The 16,022-nt window shown below is 37.8% G+C and overlaps 1 protein-coding gene across 1 annotated transcript in view; it reads right to left on the reverse strand.

Moving 5' to 3' along the window:
• unc-119 (unc-119 lipid binding chaperone) overlaps nt 1-4,030 on the reverse strand; it is a 58,688-nt gene extending 54,658 nt beyond the window's left edge. Inside the window, exon 1 of the mRNA XM_083128636.1 lies at nt 3,818-4,030. Coding sequence (XP_082984762.1) covers nt 3,818-3,920 — 103 coding nt within the window. The 5' untranslated portion in view covers nt 3,921-4,030. The remainder of the gene's footprint in view (nt 1-3,817) is intronic.
• Between the last annotated feature and the right edge of the window lie 11,992 nt (nt 4,031-16,022).

Raw genomic sequence — 16,022 nt, forward strand, 5'->3', positions numbered from 1 at the left:
AATCTTGTTGAACACTCCTCACTGTGAATCTTCTCCAGCATCTGATTCAAAGTCAGAGAAGGAAACAAAAGTTTGTATTCTGTCCACTCCGCTAACAGAACATCCACTTTCTCACTGTAAAGGCTCGGGTTCAAGTACAGGTAGAGCTTCTTTATTTCTTCTATCCCAAACTGAAGAATATTTGCTTTGGAAGGCCAACCCAAGGCGTCGAAAACATGCAGAGATGCAATCACATCTGTTGATATAGATTGCAATCTTTCTGTGATGTACACCTTCGCATTGTTAATTAAGTTTTCTCTAACAGTCAAACTCTTGCTCTCCATTTTGAATGTTTGTGAGCTGCACATCCCTGATCTTCCCTGAAATGGATTCATGGTCCAAGAAATTTGGTTTGCTTGGTCCAACATTAGATTCTAGGTCATCCAGTGTTCAATTCTTATTTTCAGAGATGCAATCAAAAGATTCTTATTTTGTAATGCCACACTTAAAGGGTTCAATAGAAATCCAAAAGTAAGTACAGAAGCTTATGAAATTTAAACTGCTTCAAACTTTTCAGCAAACCCTTAGCTTTAGTGCCATCATTGTCTTTTCCATGGGCCACCTGTTCAAGATGGGTCACAACAGCTTTCCATGAATGCAAGAGAGCTCTCACAGCACTGGCTAACCACCTAATAGAGTGAATATCACTCAGTTTTAGAATTTATTTTCCTATAACTTCTGGCGCTTCTTTCAAGAGGTGAACTCTTTTAGCAGAGCCATGATAACACTGAAAAATATTCCTAATCACGGAAACAAATACTCTAAGATATTCAACTTCACCACATGCACAGCTAACTGCAAACTGTGTGCAAGGCAGTGAATGTTTATAATTTTATTACAAATAGCTTTCATTTGCACAGCCAATCCTGATTTGTGCCTGACCATATTTGCTGCAGTACCCAAGCCTACAATGTAACACTTGTTTCTGTATTTATTTGAACCTATTGCCTTATCTAAATAATCAGTTATGGCTGTGAAGTAACCAGCAGGAGTAGAGTTTGGAAGCTCTATTACTCCTAAAATGTCCTCCTTGATGTGACCAATCATTTGCATCCACGTATCGAACACACACATCCATCAATCAGAAGGCTAATGTATGTATTTCTCTGGAACCACTTCACTCACACGCAACTACCACCGAACCAAAAAAAATTAGGTAAACAGAACGTCCACGAACATTCACGAGTGCATTTATCGCATTCTCTTGTCAACAAAGACTGGACACTGGCGAGCGCGAGAGCAGTTCACATGTGAAAACAGTTGGGCCACGGTCTGCTCCACTCTACCCCTCCCCTTCCCACCTCAAGTCCACGTGGTGCATGGTGCACACATACCATACTTTCTGCAGTGTCGCCATTTTGAAAAAGAGTGGAGGAAAAGCAAAGCAGGGAAAATGGGTTGGGTTGCATGTGCATCCAAAGTGGTAGCATCCCAACAGTTGCAGAACTGTTGTGTCGATTAGATGGTGTAGGCGTTGAGTGGACACGGGGTTTTCAATCAGCCCGCTTTCCAAAACCATGTACGAACGTTGGATTGAGATGTTCGGGCGTGTTTGACACACATTTGAAAAAACAAAATTTTAGTCGCCTGCCCCAAACTTTTCTTCACCAATGGCGACTGGAAGTTTTGCACCCTGCCCTATTGCATGCTCAACATGAAATAAACCCACATACTTCACGCCATTATTTCCATTAAAGTGGGTAGCTTTTTCTTCATTGAACATTCATGCTTTAAAGTCGCATCTAGCCAGAAAGATCACTAGCAAATAATTTCAAAATTTCCTAGTTCGAGTCCTGGTAGAAAAACTTTCTCTGAAAATTTCTAGTTTAACAGATTGTTTTGCATAAAACAAGATTTTTTTGTGGGAGAAAGCTTGGATAAGAAGAGTACAAGATTTTTGATAAAGCACATCAAGCAGGTTTCATAAATTACTTTCCAGAACTGTCACAGATTGTAGCAAACGAGAAAATTTTTAAATATTTACAGATCTGGAAAGTAATACTAGACTTGCTGTTTCTATCCTAAAGAAATATAAATGATGCGCAGCACTGGTCCATTTCTGATATTATACTCGTACATAGGCTAACACATACACTCATCAAGGTCCGGATTTCCCAATAGGCCTCATAGGCCCGGGCCTAGAAAGGCACTAGGGTAGGAGAATACCTAATTCTCGGATAGCCTCTTTTTTTCTCCAGACACATGAATGGAATGACTTAATGTAGTTGTATTGTAAATATAAGTTAACGAAGAATATTTCTTAAGAGAGAAAGGCTAGCAGGACTCGGAATTAGTTTACTAATTTGTTGTTTTAATTAACGACGTCGTTGTTTCAAATGTAAAGTATTGTGCTGAGCCGGATCGGCGATTGCGGCAAGAACGTGAAACCTGCTGCTTGCTTTTGAAAGACAACCGGCTTGGGTGCGTTCCAGGAACACCGTTCCTCGTTACTGCCGTCATTGGCCGCATATCAAAAGCATGTGATTCGCGTTGAATTGTTGAGAATTAAACTGTCGGCGCAAGCATTATTAAAGGAGTTTTGGATTGTACTATTCTACTGTTGCTAGAGAATATTTTTCAAGAAGTAGGTGGTGTGTTGCGTCTCGTGTGTGTCAGTTTCCAACGTGTGTTTGTTGGGGTAAGTTTAAAACGTAATTACACTCATTATGAGTGATCAAAGAGCAACACTCAGTGGGTCACAATACCAAAAGAGACAAGCAGAGAAAGATGAAAAGCAGGAGGCATTTCTGAAGAAGGTTCCGAAAATCAGTTATTTTTTTAATACACATACACACTAACTCTCCTCCTCTCTCACACATCAGACTAAACAACTCAGTATTTGACCGGTGAAAACATTGAATTGATGGGTTATTCACAGTATAGCCCTGATTTAGTACCCAATGATTTCTTTTTGTTCCCGTATGTGAAGAATAAGCTACGTGGTCAACGATTTTCGACGCCAGAAGAAGTGATTGATGCGTTCAAGATACATGTTTTTGAGATACCTCAATCGAAATGGACAAAGTGCTATGAGAATTGGTTCAAACGTATGCAAAAGTGCATCGATCATCATGGAGAATATTTTGAAAAACAAAAACAAAACATTTTCAATTATACATATATATTTTTTTTGTTTGTTATTCCGGATACATAAATAGCAACCCTCGTATTATATTACTTCCCTACCAAAAAAAATTCTAAACTTTGGCCTTAAAATTCAGCCATTTTCATTAGATGGTGCAAAAATGCACAGAACATTTACAGATTTTTCTACTTTCTGTTAGGACTGTCCTCCTCTCCAACAATACCTAAATTATCAAAATACTCCAGTTTCCGAGATATGACATGTTTTGTGTCACATGGTACATTCGTTGTCCACCCAATTTCAGAAAATCTTCAAATTTTCAAAAATTCGTAACTTTCAAAATATTTGTTGGACAAATCTAATATTACATAGCCTATTTGTCATATTGAACCACGTATCTACCAGTAATAAAAATATGAAGCAAATCCACGGCTTTGAAGCAACTTTTTGTCTTTCAATTGAGTGATTTCTCGTGGAATGATCCTATTGAATTTCAAAAATTGCCAATGTTTTGTGAGTTAAATCACTCACACTATCCATGAGACATAACATGGTAAAAATAATGATTTCCTTCACGACAGTGAAGATAACTAAAGTAATTGTGCAAACATTTTATTGCACTCGAGCAAACAAAAACATTTCTTCAACTTAGATGAACCATAAAACAGACATACATATAATATTATTCCTTACCCGAGTCTAGGATCGCTTGATCTTTCCGGGATTTGGTTTGTCGTACTCCAACGTTCGCTACATTGCCGTTTTTCTTATGTGACGAATTACTCACAACACTCATCTTAGATAGTTCTACATAAATTCACTGAAGCACTAATTACTAAGCACGCGGTTTTAAACTTATCTCTCTCACTTTCATATTCAGTCAACTACTAACACCAACATCATTCCTCTTCAATAGCAGAACGCAGAATGCACAGATTACAGAATGGCACAATGCACAGATTACAGAATGCAGAGAATGACAGAATGTCAATCTCTTATTTCACTGTTCGTTTGAAGTGTATGAAAAATTCAGCTATCACAACTCGCAAATTTTAAAATAACAAAAAATTCTCCATTTAGTAAATGGCGTATAATTAAATCTATTAAAAAATGAAAACTTGGTAACACTTTACTATACCTGAGACAGATTTCTTCAAATTTACAGGAGAAAGTACTTACGCAAATCATTTTCTGTAGCGTTGTTGATGTTCGGGAATGTAATTTTGATTCATTTTAATGCGAATGCATGTGGTTTTGTACGAAAATCTATTTCCGACGCGCTATTGCTGCTGCCGCCATTTGCTTCCTGCATGAGAGCACAATACGCTCTCGTATTGTCCGTATATGCTAAATTGAACGAAAGGAGTGCTAATGGAACCAAACCTAACAGGCCTAACCTAACCTAGTAGGCATACCTCGTCCCCGTGATGGTTTGTGGGGCTATCGTGAATTTTTGGGCTAACGTCAATAGTTTTTCTGGCTCAAGGAACGATCAACGGTAAGCTATCGCCATGTTGTGTGTGGAAAGAAACAAGAACAGTAAGTACTCGTAAATGTAAGAAATATACATTACTTTCCTAACAAATTCAATTATTTCACCTAAATAAGTGTTCTGGAATGCAGAATAGTACGTTAGCAATGTAAAAAAGTGCGAAAGAAATGATTCCCAGGTGTCTCAGGTATAGTAAAGTAGTACCGAAAACTTTATAAAATAGCGCTTAATTGTTCCTAAAAAATACTAAACGTGAGAACAATTAGCACTGAAGCAAAGAAACGAGTTAGAATGGTGGAAGATATGAAGTCGATTGTCATTTTTTAATGGAAATTGAACTTGAAGTTTGCCTTACTATTTACGCTAGCTTTCGGGCCGTGCAAGATATATTTCTTTGCTTTATTTGTTTTCTTATATTTATTATAATTGTGGGATTGCATTAGGGGTGTGCGGGATCCCCAAAAGTCGGGACGGGGATTAAATTTTAGTCACAGTAATTTGCGTTATCATAAAGGACAGATAATTATAAGTACGACTGGTTTCTGGAACGTAACTTCAAACTGAAGTAGTGTTTTGGGAGATAATGTCTTGCTTCATGTGAATGGTACCATGTAAATCTACAGGGTGTCAAAAGTCCCTGTCCACCCCTTATAGAATGAAGGGGAGTGTGGATTGCAGCAATTGGTCATGGTAGTTATATGTTAGGCCTAGGGGGAAACTTTTGGTGCATGTCATGACAACGTCCGCCATCTTAGAGAAAACTTCATTTCTTTAAATGGGAAGGGGATTATGTGGGGTATGGTTTTGGGCTAGAATTTCACCAGGAATTCAGTGGTGAAGTCAGATTTATGAAAACTTTAATGATAAGGAAGTTATGGGCATATGAAACTGATAATTACGTATCATTTGCAGGATGCTGAACCATGCCATCGACCAAGGCCGAACCGTTCCAGATCATCAAGCTGTGGGGGGAGGGCAGAAGTGCCTGTGCTGTAGCTCATGATTTCAAGGAACTGAACCCAGTGTCACACGTTACAGTGTCCCAATTGCTGACTAGGTTCGAAGAGAGTGGTGCAGTCCAGGACAGGCCACGATCTGGTAGGCCCAGAACTGCCACTGTCAAAGGAACAGTTATGGCAGTGCTAGCATCGCTTGCCAAGTCTCCGTAGTGCAGCACATGTCATATGTCTGTGCAATGCGGTGTCAGCCAGAGTTCCATTTGCAGGGTGTTAAAGGTGGTTAAGTGGCACCCGTACAAGCTGCAGCTGCAGCACCATCTCTCTGAGGACAACCCGGATAGGAGAATGCAGTTTTGTGAATGGGTTGTGGAGCAAATTTGCTAGGATCCACACTTTGCACTGCATATTCTGCATTCTGATGAAGCAATTTTTTTATGTGAATGGGGAAGTGAATAAACCGAACATGCAGTATTAGCACAGATTAACAAGATCGCTTACTTCCTATCTCTCCTTTGTAATCTGTGCGTATACCAAAAATGGCATGTGGAGCCACCCTACGGTGCCTTCGAAACTTAAAGCGTTGTCATAGCAACCTCTCCGCCAATCACGTCTTACTCTTGGCAGTGACAGTTGAATGCGTCTCAGCGCAATGATCCGCTAACCCCACCCTTCCATTCCTGCTTTTATTTTCTGCTAATAATTCGGATATATCTCGTAAGGTCGTATTATTTATTTCATTTAAGTGCATAAAAATGTTCTACAAGGATAAATACCGTTGTTCAGTTAATGCATGTTACGTTTGAATGATTTCTACATCTAAGTTACGAGATATACCGTATTAGTAGCCCAGAAGCACAACATAGGAATATAATTTCAAGTTTCTGAAATTCCAGCACGTAAATCATTTCGTTGTGCATGAAAAATGGTCCGTGTATTATCCGTGGCAATAAGTATTTTTATTTCGTATTCTCCCTATTATGCGTTGCTTTTCTGACATTTTGGGCAAATCGCAATTTTATCTTGTGTAAACTCTACGGCGATTACTTTGTTCGTAGGTCAATGCGTTTTACCCCTCCCTCGTCGTTGTTTATTTAGCGTCTCATTTTTTCTATTTTATGCTAATCGCGACGATGCTATGAAACATTGATGACAAAGAAAGCTCTAACAGGGATTCGAACCCAGGACCCCTGCATTAACTGAACAATGGTATTTATCCTTGTAGAACATTTTTATGCACTTAAATAAAATAAATAATACGACCTTACGAGATATATCCGAATTATTAGCAGAAAATAAAAGCAGGAATGGAAGGGTGGGGTGAGCGGATCATTGCGCTACCCAAGGTGTTCTAAAGGGCGCTCGAGCCATCTTGCAATATTTCCCAAATTATCTCTTTCTCTTCATAACAATTGCTGCACAGTTTAACGTGGGCGGCAAACTGCAGGATACAGCACACTTAATATCAGCAACTGTTTCTGGTGCCGTCACTGAATGTCTAGTATTATAGGGGGATCGGCTGTAATTTTCTCCCTTGTGTACCATATTCAATCGCAAGATGTAGACATTTGTGATTTACCAACGTAGAAAATTCCATTCATGTGTCTATGGACTCATAAAACGAAAGACAAATGCATCCACTTTCTCTGCAATTGATGTCAGTGAAGTACCCATTTGATGCTGAAAATGCCAAGGAAACAAAATACAGGATTGGAAGGTTTTGTCTCAGGAAATAAGAATAAAACATAAAACGTATTATTAAGAACTACTAATGGAACATTAGCGTTATTCATCTAACGAAACCATTACAAATCGGCTGGGGGCTTGTACGTAGGTATGAAATATACTGGAATAAAAGATATATACATATAGCCAGTACTTGTTTTCCAAACTTAAAATGTGATGTAATATATTAACAGGACATTCATCGCACAGTTTTTTTCTTACGGGCTTGAGTCCACCTGGGTTCAGTCTCTGGGTTTTCAGCCTGTGTATAGGACTGGTGACAACCCACCATCCTGAGAAAATTGGGGACCTGCAAGTGAGTAGCGAAACCCAGTCTGGGAAATCTCCTATAACAGCTGAGGGTTCGATGTGCTGACCCCACATCATCCCATTGCTGTTGAAGATCTCCACACCTCTAGATAGGGTTGTGGGAGACAGACTGGCAGTCAGGAGATAGGCCAAGGTCCTTCCAGTGCTGTAGAGCAGTGGATCTCAACCTTTTTCAGTCGGGGACCACCTTGAGTAATATTACACTTCATGGGACCCATAAGATGGGCACCAGCGGAATTACTTTGTAGGGGTGTGCACCCAGTTTATAATCACATATTTGCTAACATCGAAGTCCTCTTTTACAACAACACGGCCTGAATTTAAATTGTTAAAACAATATATCTAAGTAATTTAATGTAATGGGTTTTTAAGACCCAGTAAACAAAGTTTCGAGCCCAACTTCCCGACCCACCAAATGTCCCCTCAGAACCCTATAGGTTGAGAAACGATGCTGTAGAACCATGGGTTATGTTATGCTGTACATAAAAGTAAATATTTTACACTACAGTTAATTTCTATCATAACTTACATTCAGTGTTCTGTAGATGAAATAATATTTTGGAAAATACAACATGGAAACTAGTTCAGTGCCATTATGTAAATTATATTGTTAACATTAAATATACATGGAATCTAGAATAAAAGACTGAAATAAGTCTTAAAAATCCTAGATCAATTAATTTCCACTGTATTCAATGCTACCGTAATACTGTCAATGAAAGTCCATCAAATAAACCATTAACAACTAACTCACTATGGTGACATGTTCTATTTCTCGTGGAATTCTCAGAAACATTCCCGAAGAAAATAACAATTTCACAGTAAATGCACTACACTTTATGAGTTATTAATGATTCCGTAGAAAAGTAAAACAAAATATATTATTGCTAATAACAAATGAAAGGGATAATAAACAAACACATTGTTATACAGGTACATGTATTTATTGAAACATTGGCAATTAATATTCTTTGCTTAACATATGACAATGCATTGAAGTCCTCCAGACTTCTTTATAAAAATATAAGACTTTAAACAGAACAGTAAAATTTTAAAATCATATTTTAAATAATCTAAAAGTAACTTCCAGCGTCCCATTTAAATTTCCTACGAAATTTTTCACACACGAAAAGCATTGAAATAACGTCCAAAATTGTAAGATTGAATGATTTAGATCATATCACTAGTACCTCTCTTGAGAATTTAGAAGAAAACAGTATATGCTAGCGGCATGCCACGGGGGCAAATGTTGGTGAAGCAAGTGAGCAAAGTGAAGACAGCATTGACGACATTCACAATCCACATTGCAATGTACTTACTTGGTTCTACATCTGGGAATGCATCATACATTTCTTTCCATGCATATCAGAGCTGTAAGAGAAAATAAATTATTTTAGAAACATGTAATAATATAACATAATGCAACAAGATTTACATATTTTCCATTTTTTTGTCATTCAAAAGAGATATTTTCCATGGTGCATAGTCATTTGTGATCTGAGGAAAAAGCTTGCCATCACAAAGAAAATATACTTAAAGGAACATCCATTTACTGGATCATTGTTAGTTTCTGTTGAATTGAGACCATACAAAAATAGCCATGTATAAAATGAAAGAAGGTCCATTATATTGGGGGGAAATGTTACCTGCTTGTAAATATTTTATTTAATGTAATATGTTCAATTTCTTCATATTTAGTCAATTTTTACATTATTTCTCATTGTAAGTTACATTCTTTGCTTGGAACCATAAAGTGTAGGACAATGCAAATACAAAAATTACTGTTATTGTAGAAGAGGGACATTGAACTAAATTTCCGAACCTACTCAACAGTTATGTCCCACTGAACCTTACTACCTAACCTAACTGGTGCCAAAAAAGAAACAACTTTGACTTACAATAACCCCGTCTAGTTCGCTGCACTTTTTCATTCTCCTTGCACTAAACCGTCTAGTTAGTTATACGGTGCAACACCAACTCGTGTACTTCGTCGATTTGGTGCCAAGTAGTACATTTGGTGTCTGCAGCGGGGCTAATGTAACTTGGGTTCTACACCAAAGAGTTAAATATAGTAAGATGCAACATGAATCTGAAGGAAATAAGGGAACTGTACGTTTGAACTAAAGCTGAATCGAATTCTGTTCATGTAGGTATATAAGTACACATTGATGAACTTTTATGTAGATAACTGTATTTCCATCACTCTAATGCATATGTTTATGCTAGGTGTAGGTTTGAGGGATTTTAGCATTATAATTATGCTCCTATGTGATTATGTTGTAACAATCCGTATGTTTTAAGTGTGATAGGTTTCATCGTCTAAATATTGGTAGGTTTCATCGCCTAAGTATTTAGAAACTTTCCATGATGTGTTAAAGTTTATAATGTTTTCAACGTGGAAACAAAAAATCGGAAGCAGCGATTAGGAACTGGAGTAATCGAACAACATACGTTTCAATACATCATTAGTACTCACACATTACAATTTTCTGCATCTTTAACACGGACAAATTGTTTTTCTGAACTTTCAAATCATTTCAATGGTGATTTCCAGTATTTACGATGCCTTCGTTCTCCTGTGAAACTTGTAAATATCAATACATTACACAATCTGCACCATTACCCGTTCACATGTACACTAATAATCAACATATGATATGATCCCATGTGTCATTCTACTTAAATGAAACAATACTAAAACCGAATTATTCTCTTTGACAACTTTTTCCCATAAACAAAATCATTTTTACACTGTAAATACACATGTCCCACATAAGAGTGAGCACAATTCATAACTAACTAACCTTTCAAGATTTCCTTTATAAAGATCAGCTCTGGATTCCCCTTCTTGGATTAGAACGACATACAGTATAGCACATTTTAGTTGTCCTTTTTTTTATTTCGAGAAATTCTTGAAGCTTTTGATTTCAAGTTCGTCGATTTATCAATCAACATCACACTCGTATGTGACGTCCATGATGGAACGATGTTTCGTCACGTCATGTATAAATAAACAGTGACTACAAAATACGATTTTTATTATACATGTTTAAGAAGCGAAAGACGATTAATAAAATATAAAATCACGTACAATTGATTATTATTGATTAATAGAGACTTAAACTACATTTTCAATGAGAAATTTAGGATTTAGCATCGATGATCGCGCCGACTGGTGGCGACTTCGTTCATGCACAGACAAACGAATTCTGAAATTTACCTTGTTCGGCTTTTTGCCGCCGGTGCAACGGGCCTGGTATTAGTCCTCCAAGAACCCGTTGCAGAGAGATCCAAGCAATATGGTTGGTGCTGGGAAGGTTATGGTGGGCTGTGATTTGGGGGACACGTATCATTGGCCCATTTCATTATGACAATTTAAATGCAGAGGGCTACTTGCAGTTGTTACAAGAACACATTTTACCATCAGTTTTGATGGAGGATGGCAGCTTCCCCTCATATTTTCAGCAGGATGGGACACCCCTTCATTATGGGTGACAGGTTAGTCACTATCTGGACCTCCAGTTCCCTGGTTGATGGATTGGTCGACGTGGGCCAGTGGAATGGCCTCCCCGTTCAACATATTTGACCCCACAAGATTTTTACCTCTAGGGTCATGTGAAGTCAATCATGTATGCCGAAAAGATTCGGGATGTGGGTCACTTGGAGCAACGGATACTGGATGCCTGTGTACAAATCACACCTGAGATATCACTCCGTGTCCACCGAGCACAGGAGAACCGTTTCACATGTGCATAGCACAAGAAGGACAGTACATTGAACACATTGAGTAACTTTCATATGCACATAACTTCCTTATTATTAAAGTTTTCATAAATCTGATTTCACCCCTGAATTCCTGGTGAAATTCTAGCCCAAAACCATACCCCACATGCCCCCTTCCCATTTACAGAAATGAAGTTGGATCCCAGATGGCAGACGTTGTCATGACATGAACCAAAAAGTTTCCCTCTAGGTCTAACATATTACTACCATGACCAATTATGGCAATCTACACTCCCTTTCACTTTATAAGGGTGGGGGGATCAGGGACTTTTGACTCACCCTGTAGAATCAAAGGTTATTCCCAAATAAATAGTTTGAATTGTTGTTTTAAGTACACTTTATGCACAGATAGGATTATCAGGTCTGGACCTAGAGTTTAAACTGGGATCCAAACCAATGAGCAATCTGCGCTTCCAGCAAATAAATAAAGGTTTTAACAATATGTATATTTAGTTTATTATAGACCTCACCTTGTTGTTTAGATACATAGTCACTTTTTAGCAAAATCATCATAATTGTAGATTTTTTGAAAAAAGTCGTACCGATTTTTTTAAAAAAAGTCTAATATCTATAATTTTATTTTCTAATGTCTGAACTGCAATGACTGCCTACCGGTAGAACTAGGGAGCCAACACATCTTGGAGGCACATTGCCTCCGGAAACCAGTTGGGCAACAAAACAAAAAAAAATGAATTTACAGTATTTACTTTTCTTCACAACTAGCTATACATATCCAAAAAAAAAAAATACAGCTCCTTGTAACACAAAGTGTGTAAGTGAAATTTAATATGAGCAGGTAAATTGAGATGCACACACACTGATTATCTTCATAATTTTCATTCATATTAGTTTGGCTATCTGATACATGGAACAAAAACTGATATATGAATAAAGCACTATAAACAAAGTGTTTATAAATTTAGATACACTGTCATAATCAAAATTAGAACTGAAGAATTAAAATATTTAGCCAGTTACATAAGTGCATGCAGTATGCGTACTACACTACTGTTTGGCACATTACCTTGTCTGCCAATGATGCACATTACAGAAGAAAAAAAAATACACAAGTGCATTCTGAGTTCATCCTTGGGGCCCAGTCTTTCGAAGTGGTCTTGGTGTCACTTACGCCTGAAGAGAAATGGAGGGGAGGGGGATGCATGAAATTATTGAAGTCCTCCAGTCACCCGCTGTTTAACAGCTAAAAGCACTGGTGGGTTCCTTGGTCTCTCCGGTTCAGTTCATTTCTGCAAGTTTGATCACTGTCTATTTGTTCTGCAGGTACCTTAACGTTGGACTTGGCGTCACCAAATTAATTATACCAGATTGTGTTTTAGCACTTGCCCGTTCATGCACTCAAGCTGCAACAATCAGCACTGCACACATACACGTACAAAAATAACTTCTCGTGAGCCACCACTTTACCTCCTTACTTCTTCACTGTTTCAACTTCGACGGTTTGTCACAGGACTCCACTTCTGGAAACACTATTATGCTCCCTTGACCAATCAGGAGCTTGCACTATCTACAATGGACAAGGAGGGTGTGTGACCTCGCAAGTTTACAACGTTATATATTTTACCCTTTTGTTAAAGTGGGCAGAAACATCCCTAGGGTTGAAATCAATGTAGGTAAATTGTTTTCTTTGGAACTTAATTCTGAAGTTCACACGCAAGGGATGTTTTGGAAATGGACAGGTTTATAAATATTCGAGTGAAAATATATGGTCGCACAGATGGACAGAGAATGCTTGACATAAGAATGTCCGAAAATATGGTGGAACTCGAATTGGAAGAGACACTGTTATTGACACTGATGATGCAGATGCAGATAATGATTGGAAAGGTGGGTGATCTTTGCTGAAGAACTGAACTGTCAACTTTTGGTCCACGTAGAAAACTCTGGGAAGCATCTTTGTAGGCTAACAAGGCTTTGGCGCCTCGAATCACAGCCAGTATAATCCTCCATAGAAGTTTGTTTTGTGTAATCCATGTGCGTTTGTGGATTGCCCGTTCATCTAATCCATCACCATTTATTCAACTGTGGTACCAGCAACCTCTACTGAACCAATTCGCTTTTGCAAATATAATTCTTGAGAAATAATATTTTCAGCAACAAGGAGAGAAAGATCTTTGTTATTGAATAAGGCATTGCTGTGCTCGAGACTATAATTGCAATCATATACTAATTTACAACAAATTTCTGACAAAAAGGTTTGCAAAACTTTTGTGGCATGGGAGTGTCTATTTTCTATCACAGATATCTAGACAACAGAAAATACAAACTAACAAAAGATTCACTTGAATGCACTAGTAGGAACTCTATAAACAGATGTAATTTTCCAGAATTTGGATTATGACAGCTGTTTTCGAAAGGATGGGAAATTTCAAAAATGACTTTGATGCTGCTGGTTGAGTGGGAAATTTGTCGTCATGATTAGACAATGGAATTTGAATTTTACCTGGATTTCTGGTAGATGCAGCATTTTTAATTGTTTTGCTTATTTAAGGTCACTCTTCTGCTGTTTGTATTAGGTTAATCACAACAATGATTTGACAAAATGTGAGAAAGAGCAAACACACAGGTTTGACCTATGTACTAGGTATAACTATTTCAGTTTCAACGAAGAAGTATACATACAGAAAGAGGGTTTAGCCATGGGCAACCCTATTTCGGGGATATTCATGCATTTTATAGAAAAAACTGCCTTAGAACAAATGGTAGGAAACAATAAATATTTCGGGAGATACGTCGATGACGTTCTGGTTATAGGGTAAAGCTTATCTTCTGAAATTAGTTGATATTAAATTCACAAAAGAGATGACAAAAGATATAATGGGCTTCTTAGATTTAAAAATCATCAGAACCGGAACAAAAATTAAAACTGGGGATTTCCATGAAACCCTTGCCGGAGATTTATACATTCATAGCAAGTCAGAACATGCCAAAAGAACAAACCACAACATCTTTCTTAACTTTTTTATCTGGGGAATATGATTATGCAGTCAAAGAAACGAGAGAGAAAAAGAAGAAGAATGGATCTATAGGATGGGAAGAAAGAATGGATACAAAGAGGAACATCTGAATAAAATATGCAGGAAAGCGCACAATATATGTAAAAAGGATAAGGGAGGAGGGAAGAAATGAACAGTGATAAAGGAAAAAAGATGCAAGAAAACGAAATTAACGCGAAGAATAAGAAATACAAATATATCAGCACTCCGTATTTCAAAGAAATTTCGGAAAAGATAGAAAGAGTAGCTAAAGAATTTGGCATTAAATGCAGAATGAGGGCACCACGAAAGGTAGAGAAACATTTCACAGGCTGGGAAAGAAAAGGAGAATAAAACGGAAAATGAAAAAGGGGTTTATAATATAACATGTTCATGTAATAAAGAATATATAGGTCAAACCGGCCGGAGCATGAAAATTACGTGGGGGGAGCATGACAAAGACATAAAAGAAGAAGAAACCCCAAGACTATCAGATTACGTGATAGAGGAAGAACATGAAATTCCGAAGCGAGAAATAATGAGAATTGATCATAAACCATTAAGTTGGAATGTATACGAAGCAGCGTATATCTGTAAAGGGAGGGATATAAACAGAGGATGGGAACATTGATGAAAAATGGATTAAAATGTTCAAAAGGTGGGATACAACATGAGAAAAAATCAGCTTCCAGGTCACCCCGGCTGTGATTAACGAGTCTCGCGAAATAATAGATTTCGAGCTACAATTGACGTTACCCAAAGGAAGTAGGGGGTGGGAAGAGGAGTAAGAGGGAAATGCACCGCACAACTTTCGGCATTCCATGAGAGGCCTCCTTAGACAGCTGTACTGCGTTCACCGAGTCACTACTGGAAAAGTGTTTTTAACGTGTTTTAGAAAATTTGTTTTAGACTGTTTTTATGGATTTTTGCATCAGGATTCTAATGTAATGGCAGGAATAAGGCACCTACACATGTTCAGCTGCCTTATATCACATTTTAACCTTTTATCCATGTCTTGTTGGACGCAACCAATGGTATAATTAAATTGGCATAGCTCATCTACCTGATGAAGGGAGTAGTTACATCCCGAAATGTAATTTCACGGAAATCCTCTGTACTCACCAACGTAAGTACTTTTATGTATTTTATAAAAGATTTTATTTTTTTATATTGTACTGATAATAAAATAAAATTATCCTAAGTTTAGAACCATAATGCATCACTGAATGAAGAAGCTACTGCTTCTTCCTCGCTGGCCATTAAACTGAGCAACCCCCTCCCCCTCCCTTCCCCACTCCTCACCTATCCTGCTGTAGGTGAAAGATCGAGTTTCCTCAGAAGCAGGGAAGACTGTGTTCTTTGGCTGGCAGCTGGGGCAAGCGAGTGATAGTGAACCTAGTCAAGTGTACATGCATTGCACTCATAATTTTATAATGCGCATTAAACTCCTAAAAAGTAGAGAACTGGAAATAAGTGTAAATGGAATCGTGCCCTGGGAAAAGTAGAAAAAGTGTTACTGTACTTGCTACATTAAAGTAAGAAATGCCATGGTAGTTTTAAGAAATTCTTTATTAGCCCTGATACTCTTTATATGGTCTCACAGAGGCCACAACAAAGTT

Source organism: Lepisma saccharinum, chromosome 9 (genome assembly GCF_977018435.1).
Source record: "Lepisma saccharinum chromosome 9, izLepSacc3.1, whole genome shotgun sequence".
NCBI lineage: Eukaryota > Metazoa > Arthropoda > Insecta > Zygentoma > Lepismatidae > Lepisma > Lepisma saccharinum.